The 20,162-nt window shown below is 35.5% G+C and overlaps 3 protein-coding genes across 8 annotated transcripts in view; 2 read left to right on the top strand and 1 right to left on the bottom strand.

Moving 5' to 3' along the window:
- Nucleotides 1-3,773, top strand: part of LOC124299993 (sex-lethal homolog) — a 15,209-nt gene extending 11,436 nt beyond the window's left edge. For 3 of the 4 annotated variants that reach the window (XM_046753567.1, XM_046753570.1, XM_046753569.1), the window contains exon 6: nucleotides 7-3,773. In XM_046753567.1, the coding sequence (XP_046609523.1) occupies nucleotides 7-239 (233 nt within the window). In that variant the 3' untranslated portion in view covers nucleotides 240-3,773. The remainder of the gene's footprint in view (nucleotides 1-6) is intronic. The other variant, XM_046753568.1, reaches the window with a different exon arrangement.
- LOC124299985 (GPI transamidase component PIG-S) lies at nucleotides 2,751-20,162 on the bottom strand. Of its 2 annotated transcripts, XM_046753555.1 has the most exons (10): nucleotides 19,793-20,162; nucleotides 19,539-19,637; nucleotides 8,393-8,623; nucleotides 6,824-7,021; nucleotides 6,197-6,415; nucleotides 5,767-5,955; nucleotides 5,521-5,659; nucleotides 5,285-5,432; nucleotides 4,720-5,066; nucleotides 2,751-4,574 (listed from the first exon to the last, which is right to left on the bottom strand). In XM_046753555.1, the coding sequence occupies exons 2-10, from the start codon at nucleotides 19,582-19,584 to the stop codon at nucleotides 4,412-4,414; spliced, it is 1,680 nt and encodes a 559-aa protein (XP_046609511.1). In that variant the 5' UTR covers nucleotides 19,585-19,637; nucleotides 19,793-20,162; the 3' UTR covers nucleotides 2,751-4,411. The 2 variants fall into 2 exon arrangements, with proteins under 2 accessions (XP_046609511.1, XP_046609512.1); XM_046753556.1 differs by lacking the exon at nucleotides 8,393-8,623 and having other exon boundaries at nucleotides 19,793-20,161.
- Nucleotides 10,515-17,655, top strand: LOC124299984 (protein I'm not dead yet-like). 2 transcript variants are annotated; one of them, XM_046753553.1, is made up of 10 exons: nucleotides 10,515-11,344; nucleotides 12,612-12,702; nucleotides 12,807-12,924; nucleotides 13,039-13,304; nucleotides 15,053-15,167; nucleotides 15,254-15,318; nucleotides 15,414-15,539; nucleotides 15,848-16,177; nucleotides 16,301-16,679; nucleotides 16,859-17,655. In XM_046753553.1, the coding sequence occupies exons 2-10, from the start codon at nucleotides 12,635-12,637 to the stop codon at nucleotides 17,111-17,113; spliced, it is 1,722 nt and encodes a 573-aa protein (XP_046609509.1). In that variant the 5' UTR covers nucleotides 10,515-11,344; nucleotides 12,612-12,634; the 3' UTR covers nucleotides 17,114-17,655. The 2 variants fall into 2 exon arrangements, with proteins under 2 accessions (XP_046609509.1, XP_046609510.1); XM_046753554.1 differs by lacking the exon at nucleotides 10,515-11,344 and adding an exon at nucleotides 11,605-11,685.

Raw genomic sequence — 20,162 nt, 5'->3', positions numbered from 1 at the left:
TTTCAGGTGGAAGTCGAGGCGGACGAGGCGGTAGCAGCAGCGGGTCAGGTGCTACTATGACTGGATCTAACGGACCAGGAGTGCTGGGGAGAGGAGGGAGCTTTGCGCCGAGAGGCGGACACCATACAGGAGGATTCATTGGTGGGGGTCCTGGTGCCATGCGGATGGAAAAGATACACCCGCATCGGTTCAATCCTATAGGAATGGGCGGAGGCTACGTGCAACCTCATTTCTGGTGATCTGCTATAACAGAATATTTACTGTAATCAGTTTAGGTTTGCTATGGCATTCTATTTACAACAATAATCAATTACCCTAAGATCATTGTCCTGGTTTAGATGATTCAACAGTTGTTTCAAGTTTTAGTGTTTACTGATTAAGAAGATGTTGTTTGTTGTACATTTCATTTTAAATTTCACCGACTTTGAGCATTGGATTTTAATCGATTTAGCTTAAGATGGTGTTACCATGATAGGTAGGCCAAGGGTATATGCATAAATTGAATAGCCATGTGCAGTTCCATAATTTACATAGTTAGTTGTAAAGTTCGATTATCGTGCGGCTTTCGCTGCTTCATAATCCATGGTTTAATATACCTAATAATATTTTTTTTTTTTTCAATTTCACACAGAATTCTAACAGCTCAGCGTAACGAGGAAGGAAAATAAACACACAGTAATCTTAGTTTACTTTTAATAGAAAATTTCACATGAATCTTAAAATTTTAGTTTTGTTTTCCTAAATGTCATGTCCAATAAAAGTGTGTCGAACATTTGATCTAAGAATATGTGCATGTAAGTGCTATTTTTGAATCAATTGTTGCTATATTTTAATAAAAAATTTTTAATCCTAACTGCAAAAAGTGAAAACTTACCCTCACAGTATCATAACTACGTATTTATTGCAAGTCACGCTACTTTTTGAGTGATCGTTTGATTGTCCGACCAATAATCAATTTATCCAACAGACACAAACATGAATAATATTCCGTCTTAGATGGCTTTCAAACTGCAAAATGAATGAATAGTGGCGAGGATGAAATGCTTTTAGTTTCGATATCATTTATTAACTAGCAAAGATTATAAACAGAAATGACAGACGGTTTTTCAGCTTTGCTAAATCTATGTTATTCTCAGATGAAAGATAAAAGTTGTATTCACGCAATTAATTAGACATGATTTTCTCACCTAAGCTTACCTAATGTGCAAGGAAAATGAAACAATGTACCGTTTCTACACAGAGAGTTATGTATTTGTGCATTGACTCTTGGTCTCCTTTGTTTATTATAATTTAGTTTGGCTGTAACAACGAAATGTACAAGTGAAAACTATGACACAGCATTGTACAAGCCTGACTGTGTGTTTTATTGAAAATAATTTGTTTGACAATGAGAAGTTGAGAAAAAGTATGATCCTGCATGTGTTCAAATATCTCTTGGCACATGTCGTAAATTTGCGAATAAATCGAAATTACAATTACTGGTGGATTCTTATCCCCGTATATTACTGTAAGAAGCGTAAATTTGGTATATAATAATTGTAAATAAAGGCTCCTCAACTACAGTTGCGGAATAAGCGCAGTTCATCTAATGAAACACTTGGAGATGAAATTGGCACTTTGTCAACTAAGCTACGCCAATGCAGCGATGTGACATTGATATAAAAAATGAAATAAAAAAAACATCAAAAAAATATTGATTAATCGCATTGCTATTTTGTACTCCTGAAGAAGCGAACTCGTATTGAAAAAATGTAAAATTCATCTTAAAATTGATGTCCCGTCAATAGTGCCAGAAATTAGCTTATCTATTTGGTTGATGAATTCTACTCTAGTAATTTCTTGATTAATAAAATCACTAAATCTCTCTTTGAGATCTCTCTTTTTTTAATATTGATATCTATACATTGCAGATTACTGTTCAGAGTCTTTACCAGACTATATTGAATTATATAGTCAAACTATTTATCAAAAACTGGCATTTACGCCTGATTCAAATCATATTTCAAAAATCACCCAATTGGTAGTGATTGATAGAGAAAATGGAATGAGTTAGAGAGTAAAAATGATCACTCCTACTTTGTTTCCATCATTTTCCAGTATAATAGAATATGTACCATTGTCATTGATACCTTCCATGAAATGTAATGAACCGTTAATTTTTTTATAATAATGAATTCTTACTCGCCATGATAAGTATTGATTCGTGTTATTTCAGAATTTAATATTAATGAAAATTATTTCCACAAAATATGAATTTGTATAATTAATTGTCAATATTCGAGTCAGAGGCTTAGACAAAAAATTGCATTGAATTGGAATTCTTAGATGAACTTGAATTTGATTTCACAAGTTCAGTTGGAAGTACAGTAGATTTCAATGAAAGAGCTGATATAATTTCCTGGATAATTACATAGAAAAGCAGCGAAGGTTAATATCTCAGTAGGGACATTTCTAATCAAATGTATTTCTGCTATGTCCAAACAAACTATTGCTGTTTTACTTGGCCCTAGTTTACTTGGGAAATAATATTACGATGTATTGAAAGATAGTCATGTGACCTCCGGCATACAAAATATACATATTATACCAGTATTTATGTTCTCATCTATTTGTTTAGTAATTTTGTGGATTTATGTTCATCCATTGTTTGACCAGAAACCTTTAGTATGTTGATCTGAAATACCCATTTTGGTTTGCTTACTTTGCTCATGATTTTTGCATCATCGTTATAATACTTTTTTGGTAGTACCATATGATTCATTTGCCTTGAACCTGCTTCTTTTCAAAGTAGGAGTATTCTTGAAGTAAATCACAATAGGTAGAACAATCAAAAAAAAATTTCAAAAATCAGTTTATAAAAGAAGTCCCACTTTAAGACCTTACAAAAAGGAGACTGAATTTATTTCATAAAATGAAAAGTTAATGAATAAATTTTAAATATAGTATAAGTTTTGCGTAGCTTTTACTTTTTACGTATTAAATGAAAGAAATGTTTCTTTTTAAGTGAACTATTATATTATGTACAATTAGATGTAATGTTATTTAAATCACTTGTGTGCAATTTGAAATATTTGATATACAGGAAATCTTAATACGTGAACAAAAAAAAAAAAAGTAATAGAAAATGCAGCCAATACTTGTATTGACTCTATGACACCAACTAAAATTTTGAAAGACCTGTATAATATCAAACATGATTCAATAAATCAATCTTCAAACTAAGTAATTATATTCACAAATCATTCGAAAATTATATGTGTTATCTGTAGTTTCTCTGAATGTTTTGCGTTTATAATGGTGGAAAAAGGAAAAAGAAGTTGAATACAAATTAAAGTAGAAATTAGAAATCAGGTTTATATTTTTCACATGCTTAAATGACTTAGGAGTTTTAGTTTATTCGCAGTGAGGTAGTATAGTGATAAATAATATCAAAGGTTAACAAAAGGTTTATTCGGGTATTTGATCATAATTTTCCAGTTGTTATCCCTTCAATATCATTTTATGAAAACGGAGTAGGTATGTAATTCGTAGCATGAAAATACGTGTTTACCACATTTCACATGTAAATTAAATGAACTTATGGGGTATTCGACACGAAACGCGATAGGTTTCGGCCGATGGTCAGCGAACGTGACGTCCGGCCAGAATCTTATTCCTTACTACCTTGTGAAGAATCTTCTATAGTTTTGAGTCCCAAATAATTCTGGACTCCCCAAAAATCGTGATTGAAGAATGTTGCTTAGGCTCTACTCGATTCACTTATTAAACATAGTTCAAGTTTCGAAAAAAGTGTGGTGTAATTTTTTTTTTTTGTTTAGCGGCAATAAATTATTGTAAAAATTTGATTGAAAATTGAAAAAAGTTTTTTTTCAGTACTTTATTGTAGGCGAACAAGAAAATTATATCACACTTTTTTCATAATTCGAATTATGTTCAGTAAAATTTTCAAGTGAAGCGAGTAGATCCTAAGGAAAATTCTACAATCGCGATTTGCGGGAAGTCGAGAATTATTTGGGACTCAAAACTATGGAAGACCCTTCACAGGATATTAAGGGATAAGATGCTAGCCGGATGTCACATTCGCTGACCATCGGCCAAAACCCGTACCATTTCACGTGGGATACTCCTTATATTGGTTACATGGGAACAATAATAGACAATAAGGAAAAAACATATAGATTTTGTGACTATTTAGAATTCACACAACTGCCAAGCAAGTACAGTCTTAGTGGCTGTTGAATTTTTGCATTCAAATTTTTTAACTGCAGATAAACTGGAGTCCGAAGTTGTCTTATTTAGTTCTGAATATGAACATTGTTTCCAGTTATACAAAGGTATGTCAATAATTTCTAACTGACATGCATCTTTATCCGAATGACTGACCTAACGTTATTTGAAAAGCCAAAAAATATTAGTCAGTCTTAGGTTTATCAATCTCTTTGGTTTCCTCAGTCAGTTCGCCCTTATTGGTTTCATTTTCCTCGGTTTTTGAGAAAAAATACCTCCATATGTTTCTCAGAGACAGTAGTACGGGTATCATGACAGGCAGAAATAGTGGAATATACACTGCATACCTGAAATTTCATAAAAATATAATTTAATAAATTATATGTATGTACGTTACGACTTATTGACTCTCACGTGGTTTTAAACCAATTGAACTATAATTGGAAACAAAAATGAAGATTGATAAAAACCAACATCGTTTAACGTACTTACTTCTGGTCGTCGGGAAAATACAGTAGAGCCAGAAGAGATGGGTCGGTAAACGCAGCTTCGGCAGTAACAAAAGCTTCTTTACTTGAAGCGAAACCTTCCATTAGTTTACCGTGTCTCAGCTTGTCGGCGGAATCTTCGACCCACTTTAGAGCCCCATTTATTCTATCGCCAACTGTATCTGTGATCACAATGTTGCTAATTTCTTCCAACAATTGAGCCAAAGATTGTAAAGTAAGTTTAGCTGAGGTCAGTTGCTCTACAGCTCGGATTCTAAGCAGAGCATCTAATTCCCATTCACGTGGTTTTGAATTGTCTAGTCGGACCAATGCTGCTCCAGCGATAGGTTCCTTCAGAAAATTTTCACATGTTACCACAAATAAATTCAATGGGGATGGCGACAGGAAACCGGATCATATAGGGCAGCACTGTAGTTTCGGTTACGGTGGACTGGAAAGACGTTACCGGTATCACCACCCCAATAACCGAAAACACAGGGGCGCCGTCGCGGCGAAACGTCGCAGTCGCCTTTCCCATTGTGTAATTTACGTTCTGATTACAGTTTTACCTTGTCTGGGATTCCTAGTAGTAGTCTGAGATGGGCAATGAATACGCCCATAATACTGGATGCTTCTGGACTGAATGTAACCATTTGATTATCTTCCACGTCTATACAAGACTCGATTGGAGGATTAGCTATCACAACGCCACCCCACCTAGAAGTATGAATACGTTATTTGAAGTTTCTAACAAGATCGTTAATTGCCAGTTTGTCCAGAATTAAAAAAAAAGTCAATCCTCGACCTCGGGGAGAGAAAAGCCTCAACGTTGCTTGACGTTTTTGATCGGTGACCACTACGTGTGTAAATATGAAGCGGTGCTTTGTCACACGGAGGTGTATACATCACCAAATTGATACATGGATTGAGGCTGACTTGTGATGCTAGAATCGGTATAAGTAAATTAATATAGCAATAATCAACTAATGTAATTAAGAAATGTGTAAAGTAATTTTCATTAACAGTGTATTCTCAAATAATAAGGACTTGCCTAATTTCTTTTCTAGTGGTGTTATAATCTGTGGCAACACATCTTCTGGTAACGCATAGTGTCTGCCAAGCACACTACTGTCAGGTATCTGTTTTGGCGTTACATCCAATGGAACAAGGTACAGCCATTGCGATTTAACCGTGAAGTTCGCCACCACCGAAAGTTCATCCAGGAATGGTTCGATGTATTCTGGACAGCATAATAAATAATTCTGGTTTATTACAGTTCCTTCGATGTACTTAAGTTGAATATCAGAGTTTAACTGGGTATATAATCTTGACGATAAACTCTAGGTTTCATAAACTGCAGATTCGAGTTTGATTCCTGATTTTTATAGTAATTGTCGGCTCATTCTCGACAAGGCAGAGCTGTTGACAAACGTTTAATCCCAATCGGTTGAACATTCCTATACCATTATCTATTGATTTACCTTTTATGACATTGGGCAAATGCCAATCGACTGTCAGTTTGTCCGGATATGGGTTGACGAGAGTAAGGAGAACATCATAGGCTGAACTAGCGGGAAACCGTCTTCTATTTTGTTTATCCAAGCTGAATTGAGTAGGTTCAGCCAACGCGTTCCTTGTCAAAGCCACTGATTTGTTTAGTAAGATCCAGTTAGATAGTACTTGAGTTAGTTTCAACCCACCTGTAAGTTATCAGAATATCACCATCTTCAATTATACATGTACGTCATCCCGATTTTTTTTTATATCCCGAGAATCATACACCTAAACCAATACCTACTACTTTGATTGCCGTGATCAAATAATATTGTAGCTTTTATCCTAACTACAGATAATTTATATATTTGATCATGTCCACGACCATTTGTACATGTACTCAAGACGAAGTAGGAAGGAGGAAACATCATAAATGTTTGAGATAAATTAACTGTTGTAGCGATGAAAGATGTACAGTTCTTGATCATGATCATAATAGCAATGTAACGTCCATAAGAGGATAATTGAAAGTATATTCTAAAGTTCACACTTACACAACGATCAGCGATTATGGATATTTGAAATTTTTTACTTTTCTTAATCATCATACTTACTCGCTTCAGGTGAGAAGAATATTGTTCTGTGAGAGCCTGCGAGAACACCATCACTCAGATTCGGTACTTCAAGTAAAAGCAATTCGCCGACTTGAACGTCGAAATTAATTGCTATTTTTTCAAGATCGTGTATAGTAATTGCCGAGGATATTAAATTACTTGAAATTACGGCATGTGAGATCTGAAGATTGTAGAGTTCTGAAAACATAAAACAATCATTGATATTAAACCATTATGGTTTAAAAAGAAATGAAAAACAAGAAATAGTGTAAGCTTTTATGGATAGAAAATCATTTCAATACCGATCTGTAAACTTTTTCACGATGAAATGTGATGATCAGGTAACATGACTTTTTTCAGATTTCATCCCAAATAATTATCATGATAAAATGTCAATTCCTTGTTATCAAATAATAATCCTTAATCGACTTATAGATTAACTTGATTCGCTCGCACATATTTATGCAGAATGTAAAACGAAAATACTTGGTGTTCGTACATCGTACATCAAGTCTTATTTAGAGATCTGACAAGGATTTGAGAATTCGCAAAGAAAAATTGTACTCTACTCCCATGGTAGTGATTGGCAGGATATTCGGTTAACGTGGTTATACGCTTTCCTTCGGAATCACGGGCTGGTGATTGAATCCGACAATCGCCACTCTACATGGTAAAATACTGTTACCGTAAAGTCAACCGTAACGACAGTGGGTCCAGCAAAAAATTGCAATTAAAACTGTCTCATGCTCCTAACATAAAAACGTGATTTACTGATATTACTGCATTCAAAGTTAAGAGCGATGGAAAAAACACTGCATGTTGCACTCTGATATATTATTATATCATACAGCTCTATTATTACTCGTGAGTATTGTCATTCCTGTGAGTATTTCTATGAACAGATTATGCATGAAACATTTCCTTTGTTTTGGACATTGCAGGCATTATCGAATTGAACTGTGAATGGAGTTTAACAAATCGTCCTCGTTATTACCTGAAAAATAAGGTCGAGAATGTACGGAAGTTTTTATTCATTCTCCTTGAATTATAACAATTTTAGATCCGAGGTCTGCATGAGTATTAGTTATGTGTTTTGTCGATATAGTGTTCGTCCAGTGATATAATCTCTATGTATCATAGTATGAGGTTTATTATTGATGTCGATAAGTAGACGGATGGTTAGCTCATTGAGAATCATTGAGAATTGTTGATGAATCGTCTTATCGCGAAATTTAGATCTTCGCTACATTATACTTGGGTAATCAGGTTTAGACATCTTCGAAATTGCTTCAGGCTCACCGCGATCATGTGTCTAGATACGGTATCTGGTTTGTCAGTACGCCGATGATATTTAAGATTGCTCATGAACTAGTGACAATTGTTTTTTTTTTTTTGCTGGTTTAAATATTGATAAAAGTTAAACACCGTACTTCGTGCTTTCACCGCAGCTCGACCGTTTCATTTCGTTTATCACCTGCATTCGCTGAGTATTGCATGCAGAATAGTTTTTCGGCAGTGAAATCATTCCCATTGTGGTATTGATCTTTCTACACGATAAATTATACTTACCGGCTGACTTGAGCTCGCGGTTTATTTCTTCGACTAATAATTTGGCACGATTTTCAGTCAAGGCAGCTACCAAAATTCTCGTGCTGATCTTGATGTCCAAGTTGCTCAATTGTGCGATTCCATCGTAGGGAAGTGTCACCCTCGGTACAGCCGTCGTGTGCCACCATAACGGCACGCCAACGCCAAGTAGCAGGATCGCGAAGGAAATACTGGCGTAGATTCTGTACGATGCTGCATGTAAAAATTAATGACGAAGAATAACTAACAGCACAGATTTGTAATCCGCAGCTTCTATTTACGTCTTTTGCCTTTGAAGCATTTACAATACGCGTAATTCACTATAAAGAAGGTACAAAAATTCAACACTGAAGCACAAATATAAGGGAATCCAGTATTATGCCTTTATGGGGTTTTCTCGGCATGGCTGCAAGTTTGCATTGGAGTTCAGATTAAAAATACCTAATACTAATGATTAATCGTTGATATGTTTGAATACATTTTTTAAGCTGTACCTAAATCTACTCCAATTTAATACGATATATTTTTTATGTGGTTTTCCCTGCATTTACTGATAACATCAACGTGCAATTCCTGTTAAAGTAATCTAATCGTATTCATACTGCATTCGTGAAAGATATTAGAATTTCACATTTGATCTTGATTCCGCGATGTTTATCTGAATATGTGTATATTTGTGGTAGAGTCAGGCAAAAGAAAAAGACAAAACGAATCGTCCATGGTTCACGTTTAATCGCGTGCGTCATAGAACTGCCTGAAGTCAGTCAAATTTCTTACTGTTAATACGTAAATTATGATCATTTATCTTTCAAGATTGTATAATAGAGTTAATAACTATTGGAAGCTGTGTAAATAATGTTTTTCCCTGTTTTTTTGTAATCGAGAGGTTATAAAAAACCCAGCTTGCGTATTTTGCAATTTTTTACAACCTCTTATTTTGGATATTAATGCGGAAAGTGATGTTCCTGTGTGTAAAATGAGCACCCGTACACATCTATTGCACAAATGATATTTTCTTCATTTTATGCGATGCGTGAAATGAACATCCATTCCTGTACCCTAGATATAAATAATAGATCTTGTAAACAGTTCTTCGAGAGACTCTATTTCAGGCATACGTGTCATTGAATTGATAAAATCCTTAAATGTCTAGTTTGTTCATTCTTTGTAGAAAAATACTTGAGTAATATTCATGTCCGGGAATCCTGTAAGATTATTTCCGTGAGTACCGACGATAAATGATTGGATTTTTGCTGAGCGATGGGTAGGAATTATTGATACGTTCGTCACCACAATTTATAGTCCCTCTCAATGTTAACTTAGCAAGTTCCGTAATTGAAAAATTGAAATGCTCGCTATGAAATAGAGACAAACTTGCAATCGGTTTGCAGAAGATTCAATCAAATCAGAACTTCTAGCTGTCAGCAACAATAGAAATTCAAACTAACATGTAACGGTTGATTAGATGGAAACGACTAGATGAAAATAATTTTCTGGTACACATCACGTACGTAAATATATTGATGTGAGTTCATGGAATGAAAGTTTAATTCCAATAATCATCCATTGAAACGTCAGTAAGTACCGTATTTGAAGGCAGACATCGATATAGTTACGGCCCCATCTGCGAGGCTATACGGTCTTGTAGATGCTTCCTCATAACTTTTGGTTTTAAAAAGAATCATCATATGGTTACAAATTCAGCTCTTATCGTGGATACTATTCCTGATTCAATCAATTTTTTATTGCTGCTAATGTAAGACTTGGAACACCGGTAGTTAATCCCTTTAAATTGGTCTCTTAGATTAAGGTACCTACTCAACATATTCTTTTCTGATCGTTATCCTACCTTTGAGTATCTACTCGAGCACCTGTTTGTGCGGTTAACATTTTCATATCTTTGCCGTCGACGGCGATACTAGTACCTATGTGAGACCCCAACGGATACATACCGTTGGATATTGATAATTAAGTAATTACACATGCGCCTACATTTATTACATATTGTAACAACAACATCAACAACATCATTTTTTCTCAATGATATGAATCACCAATCAAAATCCATCGGTAAAATGTGAAATAGCGTTGGTCAAGATGAGTTTTCTTTCCTCGTCTTTAAATTCTGTTATGGTTACCATGCGGATCAAATGAGACTCGAAAGTTAATCTCTGCGATCATTTTGATCGATTGAAAACCCACCTTATGCAAGTCCCATGAGGGTTAGATCCTCACTTAATACTTGTTTGTAGTATTTACTTTACTTATTCATAAAATCACGAGCCATCGTAACATTCGTGGCATCCGGAATACGTATTTACATAATTTGGCCGATCATTATCGTAGATAAAGTTAGGTAACTGTTCAAATTATTCATAAATATAAATAAGTTACAAATAACAGCTACTCCATTGGGTTTCAGACCGATACCGATCATGTTTATAAAAGTTATGATTACGCCAAAACTGGAATTAATTTAAGTTCTCGCAGTGTCTCAGATTCTTTACTTAGTTAAAGCGTATGTGAAATCTCTTTGGATCATGTCAAAGCACACATTTTCATTATTTCAGGATTTAACCCTGAACGGCGTTAAATTCACCGTCCCACATTTTTTGTGTCATATCAAGCGAGCGAGTACAAAAAATAAAGGTGGGAGGCGTTATTGGGCAGAAGCTTAAAGACCAGTGAGATACATGGATATCGTTGGATATTGTTGCAACGTAGAGACCTGATCGGTAGCGGCTTCTGCTGCTCCCGAAAGTATTACAGAGTCTACCGGCGCCTGTTAATAGTCTTAAACGCCGATGCGATAAATCCGTTGCAGTTGGTCTGAATTTTACAAAGTATTATTGCCAATTGAGTGCGAAATTGAGGAACGCAAAGGATTCACAGTGAATGGTCAACGATCACAGAATTTGAATTTTCATCCTCACGGTAAGGTGGTCCGTTTTCTTCGTAGAGTGTTTTTCTATGGTGCACGTGCGATCATAATATTCATAATGTCATAACACTGGACAACGGTACACAGATCGACTAGATCGGATCGTTATTTTCGGAGATGCGAATTTTACACGAAAATCAAACATGTTGATTATCCTTCTGATTCTCTTTTCTTTTTACTTTATGTATGCAGTATTCGGTTTGAGGAGCGACTGCTTCTGGACCGTGTCGTCATTCATGCTCCTCCTTCTGGTTTGCATGATCATAAAACCGTAGGTAGACAATCGTTCCACTGGTGTAGATGACGGCAAGCTTATTGTACTTGATACTGCTGGGTGAAATGCTTCAATATATCCATTTCAACTAAAAAGTGGAAAACGCTTTCAAAAACATAACGTAAATGGTTACTTTGAGAAAATTTAAAATGTTAAATACAAAATTTCATTTACATTTTAAATGCCTATTTTAAATGAAACCATTTCAAGTATTGCCCAGCAGTGGTTATAACTCTTTTAAGCAAGCGAGCTGGATTTTAAGCCAAATAAGCAATATTTTAGTTTTGCATTATTTTTAATCCATATAATTTGGGGATAACATACGGAAAAGCCTGGCTGTACATCATGTTATTAATACGACACTAAGGATTCAGATAAACTGGTAGCCTATGATTAAAAATTTGTTTATCAGTGTACATTGATATTTTTTTTCGTTCTTCGCACTGCTAATTTTGTTAGACACTGAAGTATGAGATACAGTAACAGAGGTTCAACTTCACCGGTCGAAAATGCATTTGAATTCTAGATACGAATTCTTGTCAAAATTCGGAGTATTCGCGTAAAGTTTTCAGAACCTCCGTTATCCGATGATAAGCGGTCGAACAGTTCTACAGTAACATTCATGCGTTTCTTGGGAGATTTTCATTTTTTTTTTTTAATTTGTGTCTTGCGCAACATCTACGATACTGATTTAACCTTATTCTCTTGTCATTATTACACATGGTGGGATCGTTTTTAAAAGTTCCATTTTTATTTATTATAGTGTAAGTTTGATTAATATGTCGTTAAGATCGATATAAAATGGAAGTCAAGAACACCAAGCGTCGATCATTATTTGAAAATAATGAATTTTTTTTATGTAATTCCGGAATAGTTCAGTTATGTTTAATGGAAGTGAGTAACATTTCTACCGTTTTATTTCATTGTTTGCTTAAGAAGAAGTATGAACTTAACTACTGTATGAACTTTGTGAATTCTGTTTCCAGTGTAAACTTTATTAGACTACGTTATGAGTGCCACAAAACTGGATGCCGTCCAGGTGGATCCCGCCGCGAGAAGTGATGCCGAATTTGTAAGGTTGGTTTACACAATTTACCTCAAGGAATACGCTCTGCAATTGTAACTGATGTTACTTGTATCTGCTGGCGTCATTTTTTACAATGCATTGTTGTTTCTTTCAGGAAAGATGTAAGTTTTGGACGACTTCTGCTTGGTTTTTTCGGAATGTACTGGAGATCGTGGATTGTAATATTATGGCCAATAATTCTGTGTCCAATACTTATATATCAAGATTCAACGGTAGGTTGCATTTCTGAAATTTAATTAATTTGAAATTCTAAACTATAATGCTAGCGTCCTCCAAGGTCTTCGATTCAATTAGAGCAACTAAAAAATGAGAATTTTTTTACGCAGGCATACAAATGCATGTATGTCGTTGCAATCATGGCATTGTACTGGGTAACCGAAGCACTGCCTCTACCGGTAACTTCCTTTATACCCATTGTGCTTTTCCCGTTGATGGGAATTTTGAACACAAGCGACACAACCACGTGTTACCTCAACGATACAACGATGATGTTCATAGCAAGTATCGTTATAGCAACTGCAATTGAACATTCGGGACTTCACTTGCGCGTCGCATTCACCATTATTCGGCTTGTCGGGTGTAGCCATAGAAGGTAATAATTATCTTATCATATTTCAACATTCACAAATGCACCGCAATTCAGTTACAGTCATGTTTTATTTTCAGGCGGTAGTAGTTAAAAGTTGCCCGTATTACATTCGGCTCAATATTAATCGTAAGCCACGATATTGAACTTCTTTCCAGATAATAAGCGAATATTGATAAGAAGCGTTTTGCGTCGTAACAAGGTGATTGAATGCTTGCAGTCTCGAAATTTTTTTCACCTTCTCCTCGTGTCCACCAGTTGTCTTTTCCCCGCATGGTTAGAATAATTCTGAAGTGAATTGTGACATTTGATTGGATATATGATTTCTTTTACGCGTAGAATGTATCGTAATAGGACATACGGTAGATTTTCTGGATTACGCAACAATTATGATAATTTGAAAACCACATAACTCTAATTCCCCGAACGCTTCGTAGATATAATTAATAGTGTGAAAGTGATTGAACGAGGTCTGAAGTCACTGACAAAATGGGTATTTTACTCTCACTCTCTCAGAGGTTGATCCTATGACGTATAGAAATAGTCGATCCTCAGTTTCTTCATTTCGAATGGTCGATATAGAAAACTGAATCATAATTTTGGATTACGAGATATTAAAGAAGTTGGGGGTGAGGAAGCGATTAACCGTTTCCCGTGCTTTAACGAGTCTGACTTGTGATGAAGATTTTGACCCAAACATGAATATGACGAGCCAGGCTCGTGAACAGATAATCGGGCCAAACATAAACATCACGAAACATGGTAATATAACGGTCGCAATGTCAGTTCCTATCGGTACGCCGCGAGAGTTAGTCACGAGTTACCACTTGGGTCCGAGTTTCGTCGATCTAAATGGTACGGAAAGGGGTTAAGACAACTCCCGTGTCATTGGGATTAGTGCTATAGATGATACGGCCAAGAAACCGAAAATTAAGTCATATATTCTTAGCTATTGATTTTTGCGATACTCTGTTTGTCTCAAAAAGGGTCCTGAGGGTCAAATTAGTGGTGAAAGGCTTGTAAGAATCAGTTTTGGGACACGACGTTTGTTGCAGAAAGGGATCGGAAAATTTAACGCTAAGCCCTTTGCATTTCTATCGCCAAATTTGGACAGATTTCAAAATACGTCGCAAAGAAACCAAAAAACAATTGAATTCGTTAGAAATTTGATCGCATTTGTGCAGATGTTGATCCTACGAAGTTCTAGTTCTCTTTTTTGCATTCTTTGGGGTTGAATTAGTTTGAATAGTCGCATCTCCGTAGCTGTACATCTTTCAAAATTGTAGTTGGTGTTTTCAAATTTCCGAGGGTCCAATTAGTGGTAAAAGTTTCCTACAAATCAATTCTCGGACGAAAACGGTTTTGCTCCAAAAATCGCAAAAAATCAAAACTAGGCCCTCTACATTTTTCCATAAAATTTTGGAATACAACATAATCAACTATTTGTAACGCTATTCCGGCGTACTTGCAGGAAATTAATTTTTCGTTCACCTTATTCATGTAACGTTTTTCTGTTTTTTGACAATCCGTGCAAATGGTTCAAAACTTTGAGAAGAGAAAAGAATAAATAAGCATGAGACAATGGATACATTCATTTACTTTCTAAGTCCGCCCAAAGGGCCTTGTCTACTTCACCCTACTTACAACGATTTTAGTTGTTATAGAAACAGTGCTTCTGATATTGTGCACATTACCTCTTTCAATTATTTGATTTTCCATGTTTTTTATAGTTAAATCAATTTCACTTTTTCAAGATTAACTCTTGGTATTTTTCTGGTCACTACGTTCATTTCGTTGTGGATTTCAAACACTGCAACTACGGCCATGATGGTTCCAATTATTGAAACTGTACTAATGGAATTAGAATCTGTAAGTACAGATTGATGTTGTTGTTATATCGATAAGTAACTGATATCCGTATGAAATTCTAATTCAACTACTTTTACCTAATGTAGCAAGGTTTGGGAAAAATGTTTATCGAAGACGCAAATGATACCGAAGGCAATGAAGACGGTCAACCGTGAGTAGTTTTCAGTAATATCCGTATCAATAAGATTTTTCAAATACTATAGTAATTAATAAGCGATTAATGGATTTAATTAAAATCATGTTCAGCGCAAAAAAACCGACGAATGTTACGATGACTTACTATTTCATCGCGGCTTATGCATCTAGCATCGGTGGTATCGGTACCATGGTGGCCACTGGTTCCAATTTAACGCTTAAAGGAATTTATGAATCGTAAGTGAAACTTATTCCATTGATGTTATATTGCCAAATGCGAATTCTCATCAGGTTGAAGTTAGTAGCGTTATTTTAACAGTAGTTATTGAGGAAAATCGTTTCTTGCAAATTTATAACTGTCTGAAATTCAGTGAACCGTAGTAAAGCAAGCGAGGCGTGGTCATATTTTATAAATTTGCATTTTTCAAAGTCGTTCTAAAGTTGCAAAATAGAGCATTTTCTTCCAGATGTTTCGTTGCTATCACGTAACTAACTTCAACCTTGTGAATATTCAAGGTTTCATTGGAAAACTATTTTGTTTGTAGCCGTTTTCCAGACAGCCCAGGAATCAATTTTTCTGATTGGATGTGTTACGCGATTCCGCCTATGCTTGTTTCCGGATTCTTAGTCTGGTTGTGGCTGCAAGTAATGTACATGGGAATGTTTCGACCAAACAGCAAAGACTCTAAGGCAATAAATATTGGTCCAGAGGGTGAAAAAGTTGCGAAAAGAATTATCGAACAAAAATACAGAGACCTAGGGCCGATCACGTGGCACGAATTATCTGTTGCCGTTTTATTCGTTTTCGTAATTCTTTTGTGGTTCTTCAGGAATCCCGGATTTGTTACAGGGTGGCCCGATTATATCACGGAGATGTAAGTGCCGAAGGAAATTTCTAAAAATCAGAAACTTACATTTCCTTGTATTTTGATACATCTATGTATACTTGATATTCTAAGTATTACGTGAGTAATGTTTCCTTTAATTTCATACTACAGGTCTGTTAAAGATTCTACCGCAGCAATGTTAGTCATAATCCTCATGTTTATACTTCCATCAAAATTGGAGTTTCTCAATGCATTCAGTAAGGATTCAAGCAAATATCCGACAAAGTCAAGTCAGGGTTTAATAACTTGGAAACTAATTCAAACAAAAATGCATTGGGGTTTGCTGTTCGTTCTTGGCGGTGGTTTTGCAATATCCCAGGGAAGTACCTCCTCGGGACTCTCGGATTTACTAGGGAACGCATTATCTGGCTTGGAGTCTCTACCCCCAGTAGCTACTTTATTTGTGATTTGTCTCATAATTCAGACGGTTACAGAGTTTACCGCCAACGTTGCTATTGCCAACATTGTATTACCTGTAGTTGCCGAATTGGTAAGTGAAGAATCGTGACGAAAATTTCTATCTTTCAATCTTAAAACACTACCGATTTATCAGGACTGTGGAAAGTTATTGCTGATGAATGAGATTATGACATAACTCACTAACATTTAATTCTATCTCAGGTTAAACTTTAAGCTTGATAAACAATCGTTTCTTTTTCATGTTTACAGTGTGTAGCGATAAAGCTGCATCCGTTATATCTGATGCTACCAGCTACTTTTTGTTGCTCGTTTTCGTTCCACTTACCAGTTGGAACACCGCCAAATGCTATTGTAAGTGCTGCCGGGCATATAAAAACCAAAGATTTCATAGTAGCTGGTATTGGACCAACTCTAATCACGCTGATTGTGGTAACTGTTTCATTTCCGACCTGGGGAAATGTAATTTTCAACGCCAACGAATTCCCATCTTGGGCAGAATCGTAACTGCCGTCGAGGATAAACGCGGTAGATAATACTTTTTTTTTGCATAAAAGCTTGAGTAGACTGACGACTGTTGTGAGTATTCAAGTTTTCTGACAAACGTTAATACCTGATTATTCTGTCGCGCACGCTCAGTGAGCCAAGTCGGGACGCGTTGCGTTATGTTTTCATCAAAAAGTTTGCATAAGCAAATTGTATGGTTCAACGATCTAGTTCGACAGCCTCGCAATTTGTTTATCCTGTTTGTATATCCAAATTAGAATTTTAAAGCAAGTTAATGTAGTTAGTAAGACCATAGCGCCAACTTCAATATCTAATATCCGATTACAGTCATGAATGACATATACAATTCCGGTTGTATGAAGGTACGCAGTGCGTGTTCACAATATATTATTTTTACTTCACTCTATTAAGCGTGGAACCCCAGGATAATACATTTATGTATTCAATACCTGATCGGACTTGTCCTGACCGGTCTCTGGATTAGATTTGAAATAAATCTGTTCAAAAAGGTAGGAGTAAATTGGGATGTCAAAGCACCTAAAAAGCTTTTTTGGTAGACGTAATGTATCTAATTAGAAATAAGTATTTCTACATCCACTTAAAATAAATCCAACTTCTGGGGTAGGAAACACGTAGCGTTTATCACCTTTTATACGTGTCGAACTCTAGATTAGTGCAGGTACATATACGCAAGATGTTTGTCTGCACCAGAAAGACTAAATTCTTCGTTCCATGAAACTCTACTATAGTTTCGAATCGCCCATCACAGTTTATAGGGTATTTATATGATATAGTTTTCGATTGTGAAAGAATCGAGATAGGTTTCCTAATATAAATCACGTACAATGTAGTTCTTAACGGTAACGTAACCGAAATTTGAAAAAAATTTAAGTTAGACGTTCGACTTCGTGTGTAATAGCTTCATTTTGACACTCGTATGACAAAAAGATAACAGTTTTAGTATTCGTTACAACGGGTAGAAAATAAATTTAAGAAATTTTTGAATGAAAATAATAAGTATTGAAACTTACCAGACCATGATTTAAAAAGATTGTAAGAACCAAATGATTAGAATAAATTATCAATACCAAAGGACAAAGACCAATCATCATTTATTGCGTATAAACTGAACAGAAAGGGATTGATATTAAGGAGAAAATTTAATTCGTAAATATTTTAAAGACCAACGCCTTTTCTTTCATACTTGAAATTGTTTTTTTTTTTATAACATGCTAATAATTTGTTGACTCAGTTAAATGCGTTCAGAAAAGTTGTAGAATAGGATTTTCCACTATTCCAATCAATGGCAGATGCAGACTGAAAGAATGAAATGAAATCCAGGTGAATGATTTGCGTTACAAGCTGGTATACAGACTAGTTTGCAAGTATTACTCAAGTTTCAGGTTCAAGAAATCATGAAATTGAATAAATGTTAACCGTCTAGAAACAGCTACTTCTGTCTAATGGAAACAGTAAAGTGCACCCGTGTACTCGGTGCTTATGCATGTGTTTTTCTAAAAAATGCAAGTATTTGATTTCACAATTCACAATTCTGCCTGCCCAGTTTTTAATATTGTCAGATGAAGGCTACAAGTAATGTTACATTAATCTCATTTAATGATGCAGTAATAATATACAATTCAGTACAGAGACTAAAAAAAAGAATATTTTGTACTAGATTTTTTCCACTTGTTACAGTTTCCTTCCTAATGCAAGATAACCCACTCTACCGTGAATGAAAAAAAGTGAACACTATATTATGAAGAATATCATTATTGGTGTGAACATGTGACCGAAGTGGAGTTGCGTTGGAGTCGTAAAGTACTGGTAAGAATTACTTCTGCTTCCGTAAACTGTTGCATGAGTTTGAAAAAATTCTTCTGTTCCATAGTTTTTATAGTACTGTGTTTAGTTCAATCTGATCAAATGTGCCTGCTCTATATATAATTACAACGGTGCTAATATTTTGGAGTGACCTGGATAACTATTACAATTTTCTTTAATTGGCGCCATATCAGCAGTACACTAAGTAATTAGAATTTTAGGCATTGCGGTTATATAGTGTCAATGCTTAGGGCATAGAGAAATGGAGAATTCCTGGTATACACTTTCGTGTAAGTGGAAAATGGCATAGAAAGAAAAGTAGTAAGACTAGTTCCTTTCTCTGTCTAATGCACACGTAGAAAGAAAGAGCATCTAGTCTTATTACGTTCCGTTCTCTCCCCGACTCGAATACTTTCTCGACATCGACGCTTTCTGCATGTTTATAATCTGCTCTAGGTGCCAGTAGTAGAGCAATAGAATAAGCCCGTCGAGCGATTATATCGGAGTTGAATTATGCTGAGGGTACGTTCCATATCTGTACAATTAATTATAGAGCGAGTAATTCTCACAAGCAGGGTGAAAATGAGACGCATGATCTTACCATCTGAAGGCGTATCGTATCCTACGGATCCCGAATTATCACTCATTGTTATCAAAGCTTCAATGAATAGATTTCGACTTGGAGCGGTGTACAGATAACCTATAAATGTATGTAATCAGATTTTAACTAATCGATTGATAGAGCTGGGCATTTTTTTACTTGTTAATTATCGTTAAAATAGAAATGCAGATATTCAGGAGCTCTAATTTATGCCCAGAAATACTTAAATGAGTGTTTTCCTTGGATTCACGTACAATTGACTAGTCCATCATGCGAATACACAACCTAACACAACACTCAACAACACCGTAAACCTAGTTACCCACTGATGAAGCAGAGGTAAGCAGACTGCACTTGGTGACTTTTTATTCTAAGAGTTGGCACACATTCACTGGTGCTACACTGATATATCTATAAAGGTCTGCCTATAACACATCCGTGGTGCAAAATGAAAACACCTCGAAATATTGCTAATTGCCATTTTAGGATGTCACATTACGAAGTTTTATAATATAAATTTTATGATACGTTCAGATCATTAAATCTCAAGACAGCGCCTATCACGTCTGCTTTATCGATAAGTTGTCGCCCGTGAAACCTTGTAGCTCAAATAAACGTACCGAC

Source organism: Neodiprion virginianus, chromosome 3, assembly GCF_021901495.1.
Source record: "Neodiprion virginianus isolate iyNeoVirg1 chromosome 3, iyNeoVirg1.1, whole genome shotgun sequence".
Lineage (NCBI taxonomy): Eukaryota > Metazoa > Arthropoda > Insecta > Hymenoptera > Diprionidae > Neodiprion > Neodiprion virginianus.
Note: the sequence above shows the minus strand (reverse complement) of the source record. Positions and strands in the feature narration are given on the sequence as shown.